Here is a 24283-nt window from a genome sequence, read left to right as displayed (position 1 = left end):
AATGAAGCAGATCGAACGCATGGCGTTTGTGGAACAGGCCTGGTGCTGCTGTTAAAATAGCTGTGTGGGCTCCAGAATCCTGCAGCTCCATGTTAGGAGCAAAAAAATGGATATTAAACAAGACACCTGGTGTCAGTGAAGCGGGCACGGTGCAGTTTTAAAAAAAGCCTTGTGGGGACGCGATTGGAAAGGCAAAAAATAAAAAAGTTAACCAAATCGAAAGCAAAACCAACAAGTGATTAACACGAGTGCTAACAAAAGAGTGCTAACACAAACTAAATAAAACATGCAGAGTACATTTACATGTAACAGGAGCAGCCCTTATGGGATGTTACAGTAGTAGAAGGGGAAAGGTTAATGGGGGACAAGGTGGGACTAGAAAACAAACCAATCAAATAACCACAATTTGAAAAGACACTAAAACGAGGCAATAAAAGACATAGGTGGTGCCTAATGCCCATATCCTGAATACAACATGTCTCGAAGAGACAGTGCAAGCATTGCCTTGGGGAGACCTAAAAACATTTTATTTAAATACCTTTTAATTTGGAGCATTCCAATTGCTTCACGTTTTACCAGTTGTGCCGGGCAATTTAATGCAGATGTTTCACCGTTGAGTATCCCATGTGTAATTTTAACATCTAACGTTTCTTCAGCAGGCAAGATTTCTTTGGATGGTCGAGAATTGTATATGGTCTTTTTGCACTTTGAGCGTTTGTGTTCTGCAAATCTGTTCAATGTATGCGTATATATGAACAAGGGGTAACCCTGGGACCTGGGAAATCAAGTAATAAAGAAAAACAGTGGTCCCTCAAGGGGATTAAGTGGGAACCTCAACTTCCTTGGAAAAATGTGTGTTAACCATCAACAGATTGGTTCCATTTCTAAACAATAAAGCTTTATTCAATTTGTTCAACAGAAAAAATCATTGCAAATATATACTCGAGCAATTTGAAAGTAAAAAGGTGATGCCAACTGGGCATGGGCGCAGTGCAAGAGAAGTAAGTGAGTTTGAAATATGCTGGTGCTATACAGTCTATGTACATAAATAGTGACTGATTCAGGATTCAAAGGGGGTTGTTACACACTCTGACACAGAGTGAAGTGCCCCAGAATCAAATAAAAACAGTACACTATTATTGTGTCTTAAATTGAATCTGACCCCCGAACAGTATAACCCTTGTCCCTGTATCAGGGATTTCAAGAGATCCCTTCGTATCGAATCATCTTTCCAATTTACATCCCTTCCAGAATGTGCCTTCAGACAGTGGAGAGGTCATTATGGGAATTCTCATTAATGCCTCTGATGACTGTCGATGAGTATCCACAGAGCTCGGGTTCTGAGGTGGGCCAGGCTGTCAACGGAGAAAGCTGGAAAAGACGGGTCCATGAGCTAACCTCGCATAAAGATATACATTGAAGGGGGTGGCAGTAGGTTAAAGTGAAACCACCCCACACAACATATTATAATTGCATTTATGTAGTGCTTCATACCCCTGATGAGGCGTCTAAGCACTTTTTGGTGATTAGCACGCTACTTTGGAGCCCAAAGAGGATTAGTGGTGAACTAGTATAAAGAGGTATGAAATTAATTTGAGCAGTGGACATGTGAGTCTGTTAGTTGGATTAAAAAGGATAGTGGAGGGATAGAGGACGGAAGGGTCTAGAAATTGTTTTTTTGCAGATCATAGCCGTAGGAGGATGTTTGGGATGAGTAAAGGGGAGGTGGAGGGGGGACGAGTCAGAGGGAGGGGTTTAGAAAGGTTTGTTTGGGTAATCTGAATAGTGAAAGAGGTATGAGATGATCCAAAGAGGGATAGAGGCGGGAAGAGTCTAGAAAGGGTTATTTTGAGGTTCATAGTAGTAGAATGAGGTTTCGGATGAGTCGGAGAGTGAAGGTAGAGGATATATTGAGAGAGGTATAGGGTGAGATATAGAGTAGTGCATTGGAGATGCTGAATTAAAAATGAAGTAATGTCTGTATATTTATAAGTGCATGGAAAGTGTATATATGTATAAGGAAGGTAATATATGTAGATTTAAGTTGTATTTAATAAACACAGACTTTCAAGTGTTGCTGTACTTTACACAAATGTATTTGTGTTTATAATTTGTTATACTTTTTTTTTGTAATTTAATAGTCAAGTAATTGTATATAGTTATTATAAAAATTTACTTATTTATGCAGTGACCTATATACATGTTAAACATAGAATAGTATAACCATAGGTAATATGTAAATTTAAGCAGAGCTAACGAGTATCTGTATATTTTTAAGCATAATTATTATACACATTTATACAAAGGAATACACATGTAGGTGCACATCTATAGTTCAAATAAATGCTTATATGCACAGGGATATGCTGTATATTTATGTTTGAGTATGGTGGTTATGTGGGGTAGAGCCAACTCTTCAGTAGTCTTCTGGAGAGAAGGTAGTTCTCTGTGGATCTTCTATTTGGGGGTAAAGAGTTCCATGGTTTGGCTGCATGAACAGAGAAGGATGTGCCACCCATGTTTTTTTTTCTTGTATACTGGGATTTTGAGGCGAGGTGTCAATCTAGAGTGGAGGTTCCTCAGTTGAAAGTATTTTTTGATTTTTATTCCTGATGTAGAACGGTCCTGTTCCATTTATCGCTTTGTGGGTGATACAAAGCAGCTTCAACGTGGATCTTCTGGCAACCGGTAGCCAATGTTGGGACTTTAAGGCAGGGGAGATGTGGTCTTGCAGTTTGATATGCAAGAGTCGTCTGGCAGCCGAGTTCTGAATCGGTTGTAGTCTTTTCATAGTTGTTAAAGGTGATCTGTGGTAGAGGCTATTGGCGTAATCGAGTTTAGACAGATCAAGAGAGGTAGTAGCCTAGACCTTGTGTGGAAATCCCAGGTGGGGGAAGATCCGTCGCGGAGTTTTTGTAGTAATGAAGCTTGATATTACTAGTTTGTCCAATTGCGCATTAATCGATAGCTTAGAGTCCATGGTAATTCCGAGGTCTTTTACTTCTTTAGATATTTAGGCGGTGTTCCCAGATTGTCAGGTCATGCAGTGAGTTGGTCATAATTTTTCCAGTCGCCACATGTGAGTATTTCTGTTTTGGAGGCATTCAGTTTGAGATGGCGCCACTGATCGACGGCTCTGAGACAACTGAAAATTTGAGTTTCTAATGTCTTTGGGTCTTTCCAGTTTAACAAGTATTTGTGTGCCATCTGCATAGTTATAGTATGTGAGGTGAAATTGATGGATCAGTGCTGGTAATGACTTCATGTAGATGTTGAAAAGCATGGGTGAGATGACCGAGCCGTGAGGAACCCCTGCTTTTGTGAAGTACGGTTTGGATGAGAAACTGGGAGTACAGATGACATTTGTTGTATTTTAAAGGTAGGATGTGATCTAGTTCAGAGCAGTCCCCTCTATGCCGGCTTCGTAGAGTCTTTGTATTAGAGTGTCCTGTTCAACCATGTCAAAGGCAGCTGAGAGGTCCAAGAGAAGTAGCGCAGCAACCCCGTTGCGGTCAACTGTGTTCTTAAGGTAATCCCAGATGGGAACGAGGGCAGATTCTGTCCCTCTTCCTGGACGAATCCTGTTTGTAAAGTCAGAAACTGTGGAATTTTCTACAATGAATTGTGACTTCTGGGCAAATGCTGCTCTTTCTATCAGTTTGCCCAGGAAAGGTCCGTTTGCAATTGGTCTGTAGTTAAGTGGGTCCAGGTTTGTTTTCTTCAGTAATTTGGCATATATATGACTTTTTTACAGATCTTCTGGAAATATTCCAATGGTTAAGTAATTGTTGATTATTCTTAGTGATGTGGCAACCAAGGTAGTTAGAAGAATTTTCATGAAGGTTTGTGGTGGACATGGGTCAGAAGGGCTGCAGGCAGGCCTGCTTGCTTAGGTCCATAAATCCATTGTGTGATATTTGTTGGAAGGAATGCAGGGGCTGGGTTAGCCTACTCTTGGAGGGATTATTTGGAAAAGGGTCAGTGCTGGTGGTTTTTCCTTGTTTTAAATAGGAGTCTGACTTGTCTGATTTGGTCAAGTAATGATTTGCCAGTTTGTCTGTGAATGCTTGAGTAATGGATTGAGTTCCTTCTAGGCAATTCGGTTTAGAAAATTCAGTGAGAATTTTGTACAATTCTTTAATTTGTTCATTTAGCATTTTGAATTCTGTCTGATAGTCTTTTTTCTTAGCTAGTAAGATTGCTGACTTGTGTAATTTTTCAAGTTTTTGTACGTGAAGTTTGTCTTAAATGGTGTTTGGTTTGAGTCAGGTACATTGCAGCTTTCTAATTTGTCGTTTTATCACTTGTAGCGCTGTATTTCTCCAAGGTGCCCTCTTTCTTTTGCTCTGTTGTGTCCTTAGTGGTATTAGGCTAGCAAAAGCTTCCTGTAGCCACTCATAGGTTTTGAATGGAATGTATTGTGTTTAGATCTGTACTGGATGTTAGTTGTGTTTCTAAGGTGATTTTAGTTGTGTTGCTTTGTGATGCTTTATGTTGGAAAGCTAGCAAATGGTGGTCTGACGTGTCACTGGAGTAATTGTTTTGAAAGGCAACTAGTTCTGGTTTTGAAAAATGACATCTAGGATGTGTCCAGTGTTGTGTGTGTGTGTGTGTGTGTGTGGACGATCTGATGTAGGTTCAGTGCGTCTAGGTCAGTGATGATTGTATTTGGATGGGGCATATTGGGTTTGTCAAACCAGATGTTTAGGTCATCAAGAATACATAGGTTGAAGTGTAGTGTTATCAGGTTTGAAACTGTGTCTAGAAGCGTGTCTGGGAATGTTGCATTGCTCAGTGGAGGTCTGTAAAGGAGTAGGAAGTTACAGGAGTAAGACGGTGTAGGGTTCCTTCTGGTGAACAGGGCCTCACAATGTTGTATGGAGACCTCATCCGCTTTAGTGATATTTAATGTTTGCTCGGTTACAACAGTTGGGCCACCACCTCTTGTACTTATATGATTTTGTGTGATCGTTTGATAGTCTAGAAGAACAGCTTCATGCAACACAGGAGCCGGTTCATCTCCCAATCATGATTCAGTTATGAATAGTATGTCTGGTTTTTTCCCCGTGAAAAGGTCGTAGATGTGATGTTCATTTTTAGAGCGCGATCGAGCATTTATTAGTAGGCAGTTAAGAGGTTGTGTTTTGGTGGTGGTGTGATTTTGTTTTGTAGGAGTGAGCAGTATTTAGTTAACTTGTAGCAGGTGTGTTCTTAGTGCTGGTATTAGCTGTATAAGGAGAGCAATAGTGTAGTTGTTTTGTACCATATTCCTAGTCCTGCAGGCCAAGAAAGTATTTTAATGGGTCTGTGTGTGTAGGTGGTGGAGATGGTGGTTGAGTGTGAGTTGGTGAGCTGTGTTTTTGTAGAGTAGCCTTGTTGTACAGTAGACATGGAGATGCATAGTTGTGAAGAGTGGCATGTTGCTTATTTTGTTTGCATTTGTTTAGGGTGGAAGGTGTGCAAGTTGGGGGTGGTGGTGCAGCAAGTGGGTAATGTAGTAAGGTTCTAAATTGTCTAATGGATGAGAGGCGATTGAATGAGAGTTGTTGTGTTGGCATATTTGTGATAGGTGTGAGGGAAGAGAAAAATCTCAGCAGTAAAGATGGTTTAGGCTGTGTATTACTTGTGTAGTCTGGAGGGTGTGAGTGGGTGTATGTTTTTAGTTTGTGACGGAAAGTATTATGAGGTAGTGTGCGTGTGAGATTTTGCTGTGGTGGTATGTGTTATGCTTTAGAGGCATTTTGAGAGGAGTTGATGATGTATTTGTTTTTTGAGAAGTATTTGTATGTAAAGTATTGTTCGTGAGTGGAAGCTGCAAGGTAAAGGGGATGGTGATGTGTTTTGGAAAATAGTTTGATGTTTGAGAGGGGATGAACAAGCGTTTGTGTTAGATTTGATTGCTAAAAGAGATATGTTTGGTGCAGTGGAGTATAAGGGTTGTGTGGTTGTTGGGTTTTTTGGTAAAAAGAAAAGGAGAGTGATGGTGGATGAAAAGATGGAAGGCTGAGTATAGGTTTGTTGGTGACAGAAAAGGGTCTGTTGGGAGTATTTAGAGCAGGAAGTTTGTCTGGATGGGATCTAGTTATGTATGGTGTGGATTTGTGTTGTGTTGGTAATTGTTTAGTGGTATAGGATAGAGTGGTATTTTGTGTGTGAGTGAAGGTGTCATTGTGCTTTAGTTTGGGTAGAAAGGTGTATAGGTGTGGTTTGTGAGATTTTGTAGTGGCAGTTAGGACATTGAAATACTGTCCTTTTAAGCACTGCCTTGTCCAGCCGGAGTTCACGGGTGCTGTTAATGTAGAAGCGGACCGCTCTAGGGGTCAAGATGGTTAAGTCTTTCTTCCTCCTTTGCTGGATGTGGAGGGGGATAGAAAGCTGGAAGGGTTGTCGAATGGACTAAGTGAACAGGATAGCCACCTTTGGCAGGAAGGCAGCTCTGGTTCTCATTGCAAGCGTGTTTGAGAAGAAAAAGAAAAATGGAGGTTTCGGATAGGCCTGTAACTCACTAACCTGTGTGATTGTTGTAATAGCAATCAGAAAGGCCATCTTAAAAGTCCATAGTGTTTTGTTTTTTATAGAAATACTTTATTAGTTATTTACAATATTCAGTTGAAAAAATGCTCTACATGTCATAGGATCACCCCTACCTGATTCTGAACATTAATTCATTCAAATGTTAGTAGTCTTAAAGGGCAACTGTTCAACGGCTCAAAGGCGGAACACATAAGAAATGTTAGAACAAGTTTGAGGCCCCATCGGGGCATAAAAAATGGATAGGGTGAGACTGGTTAGTGAGCCCCTTTAAAAATCTAGCGATACAAAAGGGGACGATGGACGGAGCGTTTGTATAAATCAAACACTCACCCCCAGTCAACTGATCTGGGTTTAATCCATCACCATTCTTTAGTTCACTCAGCCACCCCAGTTCAGACATGGCTATATGCAAATCAGTCTGACCCTGTGCCTTGTGGGAACAGTCCAGCCCGAACTGCCAAGCCATGTCTTCCCTGGACCGGAAACAAGCATCCTGGGACCGGTTTCGGATTCATAATCCTCATCAGCCAGGCTATCTTGAATCCAGTGGCCAAGTGAACAAGGGACTCGCGTCTGAGCATACCCTGCCACACTCAGGGCGAACAAAGCGATACAAAAGGGGATGATGGACGGAGCGTTTGTATAAATCAAACACTCACCCCCAGTCAACTGATCTGGGTTTAATCTATCACCATTCTTTAGTTCACTCTGCCACCCCAGTTCAGACATGGCCATATGCAAATCATTCTGACCCTGTGCCTTATGGGAACAGTCCAGCCCGAACTGCCAAGCCATGTCTTCCCTGGACCGGAAACCAGCATCCTAAAAATCTAAGAACCAAGTGACTTGTACAAGGACAGCGGATCAGGCAAACATTGAAAGACAGATCAAAAAGATAAATAACCTTTAGCAGTGCCCAGCACACAGCCCTGTCAGGACAGCAAGAGGGTGAATTGTAGAATATCAGATAAGCGGGCCTGAACAGATCTAAGAAGTTTTCCCAGCACCATATGACATTTTTGGTCCATCTGCCTGAACAGATCTTTTTGATGGATAGTCTTCGTGAGCATAACATTCAACACTTCTGAGGGTAGGGAAGAATACCTCGGGTTGGCCCCGTTCGAGCTCTAAGCATGCAGCTGTAGGCTATGAAGGCGAGAGTGTAGTCCCAGCCCCTGTGACCACAAGGGGACGCCCACCTTGTGAGGGAGATGGAGCAGAGGACAGAGGGAGAGGGGAATGAGGTCTGCATGTCCACCCTTTGTGGCCAGTCGGGGGCAATTAGGGTCACTTGGGTCTGCTTGAGACTAATCTTCTTCAAAACATGAGGAATCAAGGGTATGGAAGGAAACGCGTAGTGAAGCAAAGTGTTCCACCTCAAGCGAAATGCGGTGCCCAGTTGCTCCTTACATCCGATACTGGAGGGCACAGAATGTCAGGCAGTAAGGAGTCTCATGTTATGTGAATTTGTAGAGCGCCGCTAATCACCCATGAGGATATTCGGAGGCTGAGTAGGGCAGGCATGAGGGGGAGGAGGAGATCATGCCTGTTTCGTCTGAAAGAGGCAGGTCTTGAGGTTCCTTCGGAAGTTCATGAGGGTTGGGGAGGTTTTGAGGTGTTTTGACAGATTGTTCCAGGTCTTAGCTGCATCCGGTTTTCTTGATGCGAGGGAGGTGGGCTCTCGTCTGGGAACGCAGATCACAAGTGTCTGCTGGTGGGTTGGTAGAAGTTGAAGCAGTAGTTGAGGTAAGCTGGACCGGTGTTGTGGACTTCTTTCCTGGACTGGGAGCCAGTGGAGATTGTTGAGGTGTGGAGAGATGTGGTTATTTTGCCGGATGTTAAGAATGAGTCTGGCGGAGGTGTTCTGGGTGGTTTGGAGTCGGCGTAGGACATGCGCTGAAATTGAGATGTAGGAGCTTCAGTAATCAATCTATTTGTGATAGGAGCCTTTGTGACCAATCGTCTGGTGTTCAGTGGGATCCAATCACAAATCTTGTGTAGCATTCACAGGAAGTGGAAGCATGATTATGCGACAGCGTTAATCTGTCTGCTCATGTCTGTATTGAGGGCTGTCTGTGCTGTGGCTGATGCGAAAGCCTGATTAAGAGCTGTCTAGGAGTTGACGGAGTTCTAGGTGATCTGCGAGTTGGGTAGTGATGGCTTTTTCAATGACTTTAGCTGCAAAAAGCCAGGTGCAAGATGGGTCTGTAGCTGCTGAGAATGTTAGTGTGCTCTGTGTTTCTTCAATAGGACGTTGACGTCTGCATTTTTCCAGGAAGACGGGAAGGTGGCGGTTGTTATGGAGTTGTGGCTAGCGGTGAGTGCAGGGAGATGATGGTTCTTTCAAGGTTGTATTTGAAGTGGAGGCATAGGTCTCCGGTGGCTCCTGAGTGGACGGTATTGATCAGGACAGTGGCTTCCTCGTTTGAGAGGGGCTTCCAGTTGCTTAGCTTCTGTTTGGCAATGAAGATGTCTGGCTGGTCGTGGGAGTTCATATCAGTATGTTGTCAGTCAAATGTGTTGTAGATCTTTGCAATCTTCTGTTTGAAGGAGCGGCAAACTGGTCATCTGAGGAGCCCTCGTAGTTGCAAGAGTATGGTGGCTGGGACGATCCGCTCTTTGAGCACTCGAGTCAAGTGATATACTACTAAGAGCATTCCCGCAGCAGAGATGCAAAGCTTCTCGGCAGAGGAGATGCAAACCTATTCCCACTTGCCTGTTGATCTACCACATTGCATTCATATTGTCTGTCAATATCTGGACAGACTGACCTTGGATGGAAGGGAGGAAGGCCTTGAGAGACAGAAGTATCGCCCATAATTCCAACAGATCGATGTGCAATAATTGTTCTTCTGGAGATGAGAGGACTCTGATCTCCAGTTTTTCTCTAGGGTGGAGGGATCTGTGACCACTGTTGTCCCCGCAGGGAGAGGGTGAAACTGCTTTTCTTGTGTAAAGTTGCTGTTTGTACTCCACTATTGTAGATGCACTGCACTGTCCCTGGAGATTTTGATACAGATTTTGTTGATCTCTGTTGCGTTGTATGCACTGCTTGCAGAGGCACCACTGAAGGGCCCTCATGTGCCAGTGTGCATTGGTGACCAACAGAATGTAGAATGCAAGAGGCTAGGAGACCGAGCAGCTGCAACACCGCCATGAGTGAAAAGATCACTCCACTCTGAAACATCGCAATCATAGCCTGAATATCTTGAGTCGTATGGGGAGTAGAGAGGGCTTGTCACAGTGTGGGCTCCTATACTGCCCCTTTGAACAGGATGCATCGAAGGTACCAGGTGAGATTTGGCTTGATGATCAATAAGTCCAGGACAAGCATAAACATGGCTGTCCCCTGCTAGTGGTGATATACCATCTCTGAAGAGCTGACTTGAATGAGACAGCCATACAGGTAAGGGAATACCGGGCTTCCCACCCATGTGAGATGGATCACAGCCACCACCTTCACGAAGACGTGAGGAGCGGAAGAGAGAACCGCAAACTGGTTGTGCTCAGACCTGACCCTGAAGTGAAGAAACTTCCTGCGTGACTGCAGGTTAGCGATGAGTAACTAGTCATCCTACAGGTTGACAAAGGCCATCCCGTCTATGTGCATCTGCACCCTGAACTAGAAACAACATCTTGAACTTTTCCTTTGAGGATCCAGTTCAGAAGCCTAAGGTCAGGTGTAGACCTTTGTCCTTTTTTGGAAACTCCGAAGTACAGTGAGTAGCAATCTTGATCCATTCTGAAACCAACTCGGCTGCACCCTTTAGGAGTAATGTTGAACCTAATGTCAGAGGGTCTGCATATAGTCTAGCGAGAGTGAATATGAGCAGGGGGTAAATGAGGTGGTGGGTGTTGGAAGGGTAGGGCATACTCCCTTTCCACATTTTTGCAAGACTCAAATGTCTGAAGTTATGACCCTCCAGGTGTGTGGAAGGGAGGATACCCATCCTCCAACGGCCTGTATGTGTACGGTTAAGCTGTTACTAGGGCTGCAGTCCTTCGGTGGCTCAGGAGGAGGTTGTAGGGTGCGGGATAGCTCATGTTCAGCTTTGCCTCATCCTCTTTATGTTTGTAGAGAGAGTTTGTCTGATGATATTGTTGCAGAGTTGCGAACTGTTGGTCTCAAAATGAAAAGCCCCTGTTGAAGCCATAACCATTCCGAAACGTAGAGGTCTCATGCTTCCGTATGGAGACCCAGGGATCTGGCCGTGGCTTTACTGTCCTTAAACCTCTCCGGGGCAGAGTATGACCTGGCACCGAAGAGCCGAGATCCTTTGAACGTAAGGTCTATTAAGCAGTCTCTGTGTCTGGAGAAAAGCCTGAATTTCTTACGTAGGTGTGACTGGAGGTCTTTATTACTCTTGCCACGGAGTCGCCAATATCCAGGCCAGACTGTATCACCTCCTGTGCGTCAGCCTGGCCGTCTCCGATCAGCTCTGTGAAGTGTTTGCAGGTCATCGGAACGAATGGCGATGACCACCTGTGTGGAATCGAACAGCATGCACGTATCTACCAAGACAGCAGGTGTCCAGCAGTAATACATGGGAGAGCCGTACTCTCTGCAGAAAACATTTTCTTTGGAAATTGCTTCAGCTTTTTCGATTCCAGGGATGGGTTGGTTGACAAGAAGCTGGGATCTCCCGCGGCTGCTTCTTATTATACTGCCAGCGATCAGTATTGAGACTGCGCGAGAGGTTGACCGTTTCTCCCATACGGCTATTATGGGCTCTGATAGCACCTTATTAAATGGAAGAAAGGGTTTGACTGTGTGGGAGGTGGAGTGCAGGGTTTGACCTATGAGCAGGTCTAACATGGTCTCTGCCCTCCTGATTACTGAGTGATCGGAGTTCACTTCCAGTGGAGGAAGACCCGTCCGAGACAGTAGTTCCCACACCGGTCAGGTCATGAAGCCCTCTTACATCCGTGTTCATCGAGCCGCCTCCTTCTCCATCTGCACTGAGGTCTTCTGGAGAGTTTGATTCCCCAAAGAAAAACCTGACTTTTTCTAAAAGCCGCTGAACCTCTTCTGGAGTGGTGGGCCATCCGTAGTAGAGTCTTCGTCAGATGTGGTGCCAGCGGAGGTGGAGACCGTGGCTGACGCAGGGTCAGCAGAGGCGCTGGTCTTTGGTTCCAGTGGCATTGTGTGGGACATTGGGTTGTGTGCCGAATCAATGAAATTCTGGTGTCCGGCTCAGAGGATGAAAAACGATGGATGACCAAAGGAGGCTGGTCGCTCTCGGCTTTGACCCCGGTGGTATGAGAGTCTGGGTTGGATTCACTCCTGATACAGGAGTTGAACCATGGTTTGTGCTGCAGGTTTCTGAATTGCTTCCAAATTATCCGGGATGCATCGTCTACGGCGCTTTATATAATCTTTGAATAGTTTTTAGATCCGGTCTTGAATCAAGATGAGCATTGAGTTTTTCAAGTTGTGGAACAAGGAGGGAGTTTATGGTTTCCTAAGTGAGGTTTCTGTATGTTCTAACTGGACTGTAGTTATTCATTTGAATGAACTTTTCCCATTTAAAGTGAGTCTCAACTCCACAGCTCATCCAGTCGCGGACCAAAGAAGTTTGATCACTTTACGTCCATGTTGAAAGACCTGCACTGGCTTCCCTTAGAAGCCTGAATCAATTTCAAAATCAGATACATTACCATTAAAGTGGTCCACACAGGATATCCAGCTACCTCTGTGAACTGCTGAAAATGTCAGGGGTGCCAGAAAATCCAGCAGCAAAGATTCACACCTAGTAGAACTTCCAAAATTCAAAACCTCACTAGCTCCAAGGCAACTTTTCTCTGGTTCTGCACTTGTCTGGAACTCCTCGCATGGCCAGTTAAGACTGGTGACTGGCATTCCCTCCTTCAGGAAACATCTCAAGACTTTCCTATAAAAAAAACGTGTGCCATTACTTCAGATGTACTACCCGTTCCTCAGACTGTCAGTTCTGCCCACTTCTTATACGTAGAACAGCCAATCCGAGTACACAGAGTCATCATAGATCGTCATTCCTCCCCCATGACCTCCTAACCCCTCCCCATCACACGACCACCCTGTTGTTGAACACGATGTTATTTCTATACATAGTATGTGATATTAAATAGAACGGTTGTAATGTACAGCACTCTAATACCACTCAGTGAAGGGGCTCTGTAGAAATGCACTAAATAAATAAAATAAAGGAATAGAATCAAGTTGTCCTAGCAGTGTGATGTGGCCACTCTACTAATATTAGACAAAGTTGCCCAAAGATGGGCAGGAAACACATGTAAATGTAAATGTTTTTGAGCTTGTAAAGCGCACTGCTACCCGTCCCTAGGTTTCCAGGCGCTGTATAACTCTGAGGAACCCGTCCTGGCTTTCCCTGTGGGATGGTCCCTTGCTGGGAGTCCCCAAGGTGGAGCCAGGCATCCCCGGAATTGGTGGGGCCGTTGTGGAGATTAGGCAAGCTAATGCCCAGAGTTGCTGAGTGGAACCCCTGATTAGAGTAGGCACCGAAGCGAGAATTATCGAGTCCGCTGACCAAGGTCCACGACCCTGCCGCGTCGGGAATTGAACCCTGGTCCCGGGCCGACTTCTGCTTTCGGGCCTGCCACCTCTAACCAGTGAGCCACACTACTCCACATGTGACTAGAGACTGGAGGAAACCCCAGAACAAAGAGTGGCAAGATGAATACAGGCCTGCGGAGAGGTTAAAGGGCAGCAGAGCAGGACAGTTACCCATATAAAGAAGTGGAGCGCCTTCTGAGTAGAAGAGTGGGCCACCTCATGATGGCGTGGAGACACATTTAACATAACATAACGTGTATTTGTAATGCGCACGTTCACCCAAGGGTATCTTGGCTCTGAATAACAGATGTGTGTTACCCTACTCAGTGGTACTCATTTTATCAACCTCAGAAGGATGAAAGGCTGAGGTTTTGAACCAGCGACCGTACGGTCAAACACCGGCCCCTACAGAGGATGCATTAGTCCACTAAGCCATCAGACCCGGCCATTTGGCACCAGAGGTGGCAACATATGCCAAAAACAGGGACAGGAATCTAAAGCAGCTTGAAAAATGAAAGTGCCATCTTGCCACACAGTTGATGAAGATATGACATCTTTGTACAGAGAGACCAGGACACACCGGCGTCCTGAGACAGCGGAGATATAGCAACCTGTGTCAAATGTAACCTATGTGTACAATGTCATACAAAGCCTTTTTGTTTATTAGGGTTCATTAGAACATTGGAATGTTGGGAGTTCCATTGAAAACAATGGAGTGCTCTGGGCTTCTAATGGCCGGTATCAGCCCGGAGCTCCAACATTCCAATGTTTCTTTGTTCACAGCTCTGGCTGTCAACAAAGGCTTCAGGGAGCCTGAGGGGATTCCAATCCCCTCACGCTCCCATAAGGCTTTGTTCTTTTTTGTTAAAACATTCTGCCCTCTAGTGGCAGAATGTTCTAATAGCCTTATAGCCCTTCGTAGATGGGCTATACCGGCTATTAAAGTCCCTCTCCCTTGTTAAAGGCCCTCGCCTTCGGCTTGGGGCCTTTAACGCTGGAGAGGGCCTTTAATAGCCGGTATAGCCCTCTACGGCGGGCTATGAGGCTATATTAGAACATTGGAATGTTGGGAGCTCCATTGAAAACAATGGAGTGCTCTGGGCTTCTAATGGCTGGTAGAAGCCCGGAGCTCCCACATTCCAATGTTTCTCTGTTCACAGCTCTGGCTGTCAACAAAGGCTTCAGGGACGCTGAGGGGATTCCAATCCCCTCACGCTCCCATAAGGCTTTAATGCTGGAGAGGGCCTAATTTGAGTTAGGTAAGGGGTGGGTCCAAAAACTCACATACTCACTCATTTACACGCACACTCGCTTACACCCACACAGTCACAGGCACACACACACACACTCATTATTCACGGGCACATAATCACGCAAACATACCTGCATACCAACACAGACCCAAAACGCACAAAAAAATATGACTGGCCCGCAGCAGTGACATCAGGTGGCGGGAGGGAAGCCTCACTGGCTGTTGCACAATTGGGACCTCTGCCTCCTCTAATTGGCTGACCTTGTTATGGGTCAGCCAATGAGGAGACGGCAGTCCCTGTCTCGTCAGAGTGGGATAGGTTCAGTGAGACTGCTGACCCCACCCCACTCTGTGAGGAGGCGCCACCGATGGACTGTCGGCCTTTGAGACTTCATGGCTTAAAACTGAAGCGCGAAATCAGTGACTCATCCTCCCGTCATGAGGAGAGGACTTCCAAGCATTTTGCCGGGCTGAGGATATCACACCACAGGCAGTGAAATCCTCAGCTCGGCAAAGTTCAGCTCCGACACCTGTGGATTAGCACATGTTCAGCACCTGGCTGCCTGACCTGAACATGTCTGTCAGGCTGAGCTTTGATCAGTCTCACAGACACTTGTTGTGTCTGCCCAACGGTGGGGGGTGCAGGCCAGTCCGCCCTTAAGGAAGAGCCGTGCCTGCTCCTTTAAAGCAATAAGATACTCCACCAAAAGTGCCTAGAGGCAGCACTGAGCAACTCGATTACTCTTCAAGGCATTTTGAAGAAATCTAGGTTTTAATCTGCACTGTGGTGCAATGTCAAAGGTGGTTCTTTGCCTGAGAGATTGAACTATTAATCACCACTAGGTATGGGCTCCCAAGCAGCAAGGCCAAACCCTGCCTTATATGTATCACAAAAAAGATGCCAGCGCTGCTAATCCTAATTCATAGATTATTTATCTTACTCACACACGAATAGAACACTATGTGAGAAGTATTTGATCTTTTGAATAAATCTTTTAGATTTGCATTTTATTTCAAAATTTCGTTTTTCATTTAGTTTTTTTACATTTAGATATTTCAACAAAACATTTCAAAAAAACATGACAAAAACAAAGACATTTACTGATTATTATTGCTCCCCCCTTCCGGACTCATTCATGCACACGATCACTAAAGATCTTTTTCCATACATACTTCACACGCATTCATCCTCCTAACACACTAGTAACAAAAGGCTGTATTTTTTACAATTTATATACAATTTATGAAAATAAACCATAGAATCACATTAGAAAGTTTTTGTCATTTTTTTTAAATGTTTTGTTGAAGTATCTAAATGTAAAAAAACTAAATGAAAAACGAAATTTTGAAATAAAATGCAAATCTAAAAGATTTATTCAAAAGATCAAATACTTCTCACATAGTGTTCTATTCGTGTGTGAGTAAGATAAATAATCTATGAATTAGGATTAGCAGCGCTGGCATCTTTTTTGTGATACATGAGAGATTGAACTGGCACCGTCCCACTGAAGTATATTGAATTTGGAGCTTGACCAGAGCAAGGCTTCACGTACTGTTGGCAAATTTCTCGGTCTCTTAAATGCTAAAAGAACAATTGATGGACAGAATGCAGAACAATGTCTTGCATTCACCCCAGTACAGAGATCTGGGCCTAAATCCATCGTTTTTTGGCTCACCATGCCATTCAAGTTTGGACCCAGATATATGCAAATCAGTCTTGACCTGCGCCCAATGGGAATCAATCGATCGGGGGTTTGTTAAAGTGCCACTACTCACCCGTAAGGGTCTCAAGGCGCTAGGGGTGGGGGGGGTGCAGGTTCCATTCCATCAAGGAGGGGGTCTGTCGAAGAGCCAGGTTTTGAGGTTTCTTGCGAAGATGGGGAGCGATGTTGTCTGTCTGAGGTGGAGCGGAAGGGCGTTCCGTGCTTTGGCCGCGAGGAAGGAGAAGGAGCGGCCTCCCTATCTGGTCTTTCTGGTGCGGGGGACCACGGCGTAGGAGAGCTGGGCTGATCGTAGGGTCCTTTGGGGTGCGTGGAATTTGAGTCGGCTGTTCAGGTATGCTGGTCCGGTGCCGTGGAGGGCCTTGTGTGCATGGGTGAGCATCTTAAAGGTGATTCTCGCCTCAACGGGGAGCCAGTGGAGTGTGCGCAGGTGCTGGGAGATGTGGCAGTGTTTTGGCAGGTTGAGGCCCAGTCTTGCGGCCGCGTTCTGGATGTTCTGTAGCTTGCGGATGAGGTTTTTGTTTATTCTGGCGTAGAGTGCGTTGCCGTAGTAGAGTCTGCTGGTGACCAGAGCGTGAGTGACTGTCTTTCGGTGTTCGAGGGGGATCCATTTGAAAGTCTTACAAAGGAGGCGGAGGGTGTGGAAGCAGGAAGATGAGACAGAGTTGATCTGGTGGTCCATTTTGAGCTCGGAGTCCAGGATGATTCCGAGGTTGCGTGCGTGGTCTGTGGGGGTTGGCGGGTTTCCGAGGGCGGTGGGCCACCAGGTGTCGCTCGAGGTGTCGGGGTTTGGACCCATGATGAGTACTTCTGTTTTGTTGGTGTTTAGTTGAAGGCAGCTGTTTTTCATCCATTTGGCGACGGCTTCCATGCCTTCTCGAAAGTTGCGTCTGGCGGTGTTCGGCTCGTTGGATAGGGAGAGGATGAGCTGGGTGTCGCCTGTGTATGACACGATGTCGAGTCCGTAGGTTCGGACGATGGGGGCAAGTGGAGCCATGTAGACGTTGAAGAGCGTTGGGCTGAGGGAGGATCCCTGAGGGACTCCGCAGGTGGTAGGTGTGGGGTCCGAGACGAAAGGGGGGAGTCTGACCCGCTGCGTTCTGCCGGAGAGGAAGGAGCAGATCCAGTCGAGGGCCTTGTCCTGGATTCCTGCGTCGTAGAGTCTGCGTATTAGGGTGCGGTGGGAGACTGTGTCGAACGCCGCTGATAGGTCGAGGAGGATGAGGGCTACTGTTTCTCCTTTGTCCAGTAGGGTGCGGATGTCGTCTGTTGCGGCGAGGAGGGCGGTTTCCGTACTGTGGTTTTTTCTGAAGCCGGATTGGGAGGAGTCGAGGATGTTGTGTTCTTCAATGAATGTGGCGAGTTGGCTGTTGATGGCTTTCTCGATGACTTTCGCTGGGAACGGGAGCAGGGAGATGGGTCTGTAGTTTTTAAGGTCGGTGGGGTCCGCTGAGGGTTTCTTTAGGAGGGGGTTAACCTCGGCGTGTTTCCAGTCGTCGGGGAATGAGGCGGTTGCCAGGGAGCTGTTGATGGTGTGGCGGAGCATGGGTGCGATGGTGTCGGCGGCTCTGTTGAAGATGTGGTGGGGGCAGGGGTCCGTGGGGGCCCCTGAGTGGATTGACTTCATTGTCTTCAGTGTGTCTTCGGTGGTGAGGGCTGTCCAGTCATAAATCGCTGGTTTCCGGGTGTCCGGGGTGGTTGGTGAGGGTTCAGTGTGTTGGTTGTCTTCGTCGAAGTTGTCGTAGATGCTCTTGATTTTGTGGTGGAAAAAGGTGCTGAGTATGTCGCAGAGGTCTTGTGAGGGAGGGATGTCGGTGGACTCGCTGGTGGGTTGGGCGAACTCCTTGATGATGCTGAAGAGTTCCTTGCTGTTGTGTGCGTGGGTGGAGATTCTGTCTTCAATCGCTTTTTTCCTCTTTTCTCCGATGAGTTGATGGTGGGCATTGGTGGCGGCTCAGAAGTTTTTGTGGGCTTCTGTGGATTTGGTGTTTCTCCAGGCCTTTTTGAGGTGGTGGCATGTGCGCCTGGATTCTCGAAGTTCGGTGGTAAACCATCTGGCTTTCTTGGCACGGGTATTGTTGTTTTTCTTGAGGGGGCCTATGGTGTTGGTGCTGTCCGAGATCCATCTATGCAGGGTTCGGGCTGCGGTGTTGGGGTCGTCGTTTTCCGCGATGGTTGGGGTGGAGTTGAGTGAGGAGGTGAGCTGGTCGTCGGTGATTTTGGTCCAGTTTCTTTGTGGAAGCAGGTGCTGGTGTCTGTGGATGGTGTGTGTTCTGAAGGTGAAGTGGACGCAACGATGGTCGGTCCATGGGAGTTTGGTGGTGTGGCTGAAGGTGATGGAGATTCCTGTAGTGAAGAGGGGGTCGAGGGTGTGTCCTGCGGAGTGTGTGGGCTCGGTCACGATCTGGCGGAGTCCAATGTTGTGGAGGTTGTCCAGGAGGCATGTGGTGTTGGGGTCCAGTTGATTGTCGAGGTGGAAGTTGAGATCTCCCAGCAGGGTGTAGTTGGTGGATGCGATGGCCTGCGGGGAGATAATGTCCGTAATGGAGTTGGCGAAGGGTCCGCGGGTGGAGGAGGGCCTCGATCACCAACACTCAAGAGTGCAGGGGCAGGGGCACCTCACTTAATGGTGGAGATGCGAGGGTGGGAGAGCAATTTCACTGACAATGAGTCAGTGGTCTTGCTCGCCTGTCCCCGCAGTGGCCGCCATTAAGTAGGGGTCGGAGGCGGGGAGGGGAGCTGGATTGGGCCGGTCGCGCTGGGGGGGAGGGGCCGCGGGGAAAGGTAAAGGGAGGAAAGAAGGGATAAAGAAAAAAGGGAAAATAGGCAGAAATAAGGCACAAAAGAGCAGAGATGCAGAAAAGAGCAGAAAGGTGAAAGATAGAAAGGGTAGAAAAACGAGTGAAAACGAGTGAAGGAGCAGAGGGAGAGAAAGGGAAAATGGGCAGAAATAAGGCACAAAAGAGCAGAGGTGCAGAAAGGTGAAAGATAGAAAGGGTAGAAAAACAAGTGAAGGAGCAGAGTGAGAGAAAGGAGACCGAGGTCCACTGGACCACCAGGGATGAGGCACAGGGAAACCTGCGGGTGGAGGAGTGCCTCGATCACCAACACTCAAGAGTGCAGGGGCACCTCACTTAATGGTGGAGCTGCGAGGGTGGGAGAGCAATTTCACTGACAATGAGTCAGGCCAGGTCCCTTGCTCACTTTGCCACTGGATTCAAGCTAGCCTGGCTGATGAAGGGTGTTACCCAGAAACCGGTCCCAGAATGCTTGATTCTGGTCCAGGGAAGACATGGCTTGCCAGTTCGGGCTGGACTGTTCCCATGAGGCACAGGGTCAAAACTGATTTGCATATGGCCGGGTCTGAACTGAGGTGGCGAAGTGAGCTAAAGAATGATGATGGATTCAACCCAGATTTGTGACTGGGGGTGAGTGTCTGAAAAGTTTCAGCGCTCCGTCCATCATCTCCTTGTGGTTGCCCTGTCTCTTAAAGCAGCCTTTGTTGGGTCAAGCACCACATACAAGGTGACATAGCTCCAGCATCGCTCCTTCTTCATCGCAATCATCATCCTGATGTGTACATTCTAGGAGATGAAGCGGTTGTCCACATCCTAGCCCCCCTCTGCATCAGACTTCCTAGCCTGGACCTCCAGACAGAATAAATCATAAAATCTATTTTAAAACTTGTTATTTTGGTCCACCATGCTTCAGGGCATTCATACCCTACACCGGTACAGCGCTGACCTTGTGTCTGTGTGATTTCCTGAGCTCCATGCCCGATGCTGTACTCCACCATGGCTTGGTGTCTGCCCAATAACGGATTGCATCTGCACCCTTGCCCCCCCCCCTTCCTGTCCAAGAATGTTAGACCCTCTGTCCACTGGTTCTCTAAAGGACAATTCTCCACACACCAGTAGGAAACCGTATTCAAGTTGCTGCCTTGAGTAACCGAGGGTGCAACCACCAGCTCTGCCCTTCCCCCCCACATACACACCACAGAGTGATTACTGGGACAAATCGAAATGATCACGTATCCCCAGCCGTGAAATCCCTAAACTGGTTGCCATATGATGCAAGAATACAACTAAAAATGGCCTGCATGACTCACAAAGCCGTTCATTTCAAGACCCCCCATTTATCTGGCTCAAAAACTAGAATTATCAGGGGGTTGAAGACCGTCATGAAGTTGCAAGTTCAGTGCTCCTGAAACCACAGATTTTCCACAAAATGAGAATGAGTAACTGAGCCTTCAATTTGGAACTCTCTTCCTCTGGAAGTCCATTGAATCTCCTCCACCGCTTCTTTCAAAAAGGAAGTGAAAAAAATCACAATGCTCAAGTTTCTGCCCTAAAGGCCTGGGCTCCTAGGCTTCATTACTGCCCTCTATTCGGTTGTCTTGATTGACTTTTTCCATGGTTATATACCTAGTCATTATGAGAAAAACAAGGGCCCCCTGAGCAAAGATTAATTCAAATCCTATGATTAATTAGAATGTCTAATAATGAACCTTGTTTTAATGATTTTAATATAGTGAATTGTTTATTTACTTGTCTTTTTTCATATGTTGCAGAAACAAATAAAATTTGTGGCTCCTGAAGAAGGCGTCTTGTGTACGCCGAAACGCATGTCGAATGAATATAATGCTACTAATTATCGGATTTTTTTTTTTTTACTATATTAACTGTATCCTGTTGTTGTTTTTCTAAACCACGGTTTTAATTTTGAATTTATGTCTATTATGTGCCTTTTTTAATGAAAGAATTGACTGTATATGAAGGATAAATTAAAAAAATTATTGTTTTTATTATCTTCCTTGTTTCCTGAGTGTTCTCCCTGTTTTCCTTGTTACTGTGTTTTATATATTTTTTACAATGCCTAGGATGTTACACACATACTATATACCTGGTCATAACATTGTGAGCATACTATGTACATATGTGTCGAATGTTTTTCCCCTTTTACTGTACCCGTCCGACCCTAATGTGAAGCGCTCTGATATCAACATGAGTCCTGCATGTCCCCTGCAAATATATGTCACGAATGTTCTGTTCCCAATACTGTATCCTACTTACCCAAAATAGTGAAGTTCTCTGTTACCCGCTTGGGTCATGTTTGCGCTATACAAAACTTTATAAATAAAAAATAAATAAAAAAAAACACCTCATGCCTTGCATATGTCTTATTGCCTGGCATGAGAACTTTCAATCTTTGAAGATATTTCCTCACTGGGTACCACCAGAGATGCTGTGAATCAGCGTAAGTTCGCCTTTGGCATTTAAAGTAAAGGTTCCAGTGTATATCTATAGAGATGAAGTGACATGCCCCTGCTGCAGCATCATGTTATTAACATTTAGGGAGTGCACAATGTCAGGAGTCCACCTCTGCTCTTTTAATAGTGCTTTAAATGTCGAACAGTTTCTCTTGTCAGAACTGCAGCCCGTTAAGAAATGTGCTCAAGGGACCTCTTCTATTTCAGGAACACCACATACTGCAGCAAGGTTGCCTTCCCCCTGGAGGTGCTTCAGAAAGAGCCCGGATCCTGCGTCAGCCAATGGGCGAAGCCGGAATTGCTCAACTTCCCATCTGGACATTTGGAGATCATGACGTGCCCTGATATAGATGGATATTATCCAATGAATGTAACGCCCAGCGTCACCTGGTACCTGGTAAGCACGACGTGAAAGGTCTTTATGTGCTGGAGCTCCTGACCAGTCTTTCCTTCTCTCCAGGATGTCTCATTCATGTATGGGGGGGGGGGGGGTGTATTACACGTAAAAACTTTAAGACGTTCTGGTCAATATTTGCAAAAATGGTCTCAAGAGACGGTGCCATGTCTATTCCGATAGGAAAAAAAGGTACACAATAAAAAGGACTATAGAGTGAAAGGAAATGCAAGTGAAAGACTTAGGAGTTGCCCAGAGCGGTATTCCTGTGGAGAATACCGAAGCACGCAATTGTGAATGGCCCGGTGTTCCCACATCTGGAGCACCGGGTCTGGCAGAGGTTTCCCTGGTCTGTTTCCACAAGTTCTGGACAGGTGGAAGATGTCCTCAAACTCAGGAAAAACCTTTGGTGTTGCACACATTAATTCCAGGTCCCACGGTTGATTCCCCATTCCGAGGCGATCCGCTTGTGATGGCTTGAAGCGTGCGAAGATATGGGCTGGAATTGCTGATTCTGACCTAGTTGGATCACCAAGAAATGTCTGGCTATCTGGTAAGGAGTGCCTTTGAGTTTTAATGGTCTGATGGGAGCTGGCAGGAAGCTAGCTGAAAGGGACCAGGATACCTTCTTATGGTCGCATCAGGAGTGCATTTGGGCCACCTCTAACTTTGCAAGCTGTAAGTATCCGTATCCATCTCTGGAAGTGGTCCCGGCTACCTGTATTGGTTGTTGTGGACCTTCTGCACCTTGCGGAGACCGGAGCTGCTGATTTTGTTCTAGTTAGGGAGGGTCCCCAAAGCTTTGCACTCCACAACCTCTGTGCTTGAATAGGATCTAGGTTTGGGGTCTTCCATAAGCAAGGAGAGATCTGTTTCCTTAGGAGCGCCAAGTTGGTCATTTGTCTCTGGGATTAAGTTCATATTCACTGCTTTTCATGATGCTGTAAGCTTTGGCCAACTGCGTGTTCAATGAGACGGGCCACCATTGCTATAATGCCTCCACTAGCAATATAGGGCAAGCCCTTGACCACAGATACTGGGGCACCAAGCACATCCTCGAAAGAGCCAGACTACGCGTCCTTGGGCTCTGCGATGAAGCCAGGCCATTATTTGGAAGTTGAGCGCTAAGAAGTAAGCAAACAAACTTAAATAATCCGACGTAGATTTGTCTTGCATGAGAGTGCCGATCCATGGAGACGTGTTCCGTACTAATTTAACATTTGTATGCACTTTGTTGAGGCCTGTGCTGCATAGGGTTGAAAGCCTGGCATTGTTTCCAAATCCTTTGCTTTCTTTGAAGACCACTGTTGCCATGGAGATGCCACTCCAAGCTTCTTCTCTGATATGACTTTCCAACTCTATTGTACATCAATTCTATAATATATACATTTGACCGCTCCCCCGATACAGCTCTCGGACCATAACTCAAGACCGCACTACTCCCCAGCTCCATGTAGTCTCTTTCAATCTTCCTGCCTCCTACACCATCTCTCCTGGGCTGAACAAGACGCCCTCTCTGGCACTCTTTCTCCCCGGGCCTCTCCTTTCCCCTGCCTTCCACCACTTCTCATTTGTCTGTCCTTTTTCCATCCTGGGAACTACAATAGCTTACCATCTCTCCTTCCTGCTGTTGCCCTGGGCTGTGCTCCTTTTCAGCTCCCCATCAGTGTCCCTCTCCACTTCCTTCTGAGCTGCTCTGTTTTCCAGTACCTGATTCCTGCTCTGCTACTTTAGGCCTCTGGTTTCATGTATCTATGCGTGTGGTCAACACCTCACTGTGTTACCGGTCACCTGCCTTCATTTGACAAGCGAGTTAATTTTGGGAGTTGCTGTCCTAAATGGCCTCTGATCAACCAATTGGACTAACACACCCAACTGGGATGATCCTAGCCACGTACAGTGCTAGTCAAGAGTGGTCCAGTACCAACCTCTAAAGAGTGATGGCTCTATTTATCAAGACACTGAAAATCCACCGGGCCGCTTGGTGACACCAGTCCACCAGGTGGGTACTCATGAATTATGAAAGCTTGTTTTATCCTCTCATCTACCTACTGCACCTGTTGGGAGGACTTCTCCAGCTTTACTTCAGTGGAGGCTCCACTGCTCCCCTCATCCTTGTCTGCCGGCATGCACAGCTCCTCTCAGCCTGGTCTTGCCGGCATGCACGCTCCACTCAGCCTGGTCTTGCCGACATGCACGCTCCCCTCAGCCTGGTCTTGCCGGCATGCACGCTCCACTCAGCCTGGTCTTGCCGGCATGCACGCTCCACTCAGCCTGGTCTTGCCGGCATGCCCGGCTCCACTCAGTCTGGTCTTGCCGGCATGCACGGCTCCACTCAGCCTGGTCTTGCCGTCATGCACGGCTCCACTCAGCCTGGTCTTGCCGTCATGCACGGCTCCACTCAGCCTGGTCTTGCCGTCATGCACGGCTCCCCTCAGCCTGGTCTTGCCGTCATGCACGGCTCCACTCAGCCTGGTCTTGCCGGCATGCACGGCTCCACTCAGCCTGGTCTTGCCGGCATGCACGGCTCCACTCAGCCTGGTCTTGCCGGCATGCACGG

At 46.6% G+C, this 24283-nt stretch overlaps 1 protein-coding gene across 2 annotated transcripts in view; it reads left to right on the top strand.

Moving 5' to 3' along the window:
* The window catches only part of IL1RAP (interleukin 1 receptor accessory protein), a 367373-nt gene that overhangs the window by 266740 nt on the left and 76350 nt on the right, over positions 1-24283 (top strand). For both annotated transcript variants that reach the window (XM_078665407.1, XM_078665406.1), the window contains exon 4: positions 21537-21726. In XM_078665407.1, coding sequence (XP_078521533.1) covers positions 21537-21726 — 190 coding nt within the window. The remainder of the gene's footprint in view (positions 1-21536; positions 21727-24283) is intronic.

This window comes from Lissotriton helveticus, chromosome 11 (genome assembly GCF_964261635.1).
Source record: "Lissotriton helveticus chromosome 11, aLisHel1.1, whole genome shotgun sequence".
Classification (NCBI taxonomy): Eukaryota; Metazoa; Chordata; class Amphibia; order Caudata; family Salamandridae; genus Lissotriton; species Lissotriton helveticus.
The sequence above is the reverse complement of the archived record's forward strand: the minus strand, read 5'-3'. Positions and strand labels throughout refer to the sequence as shown.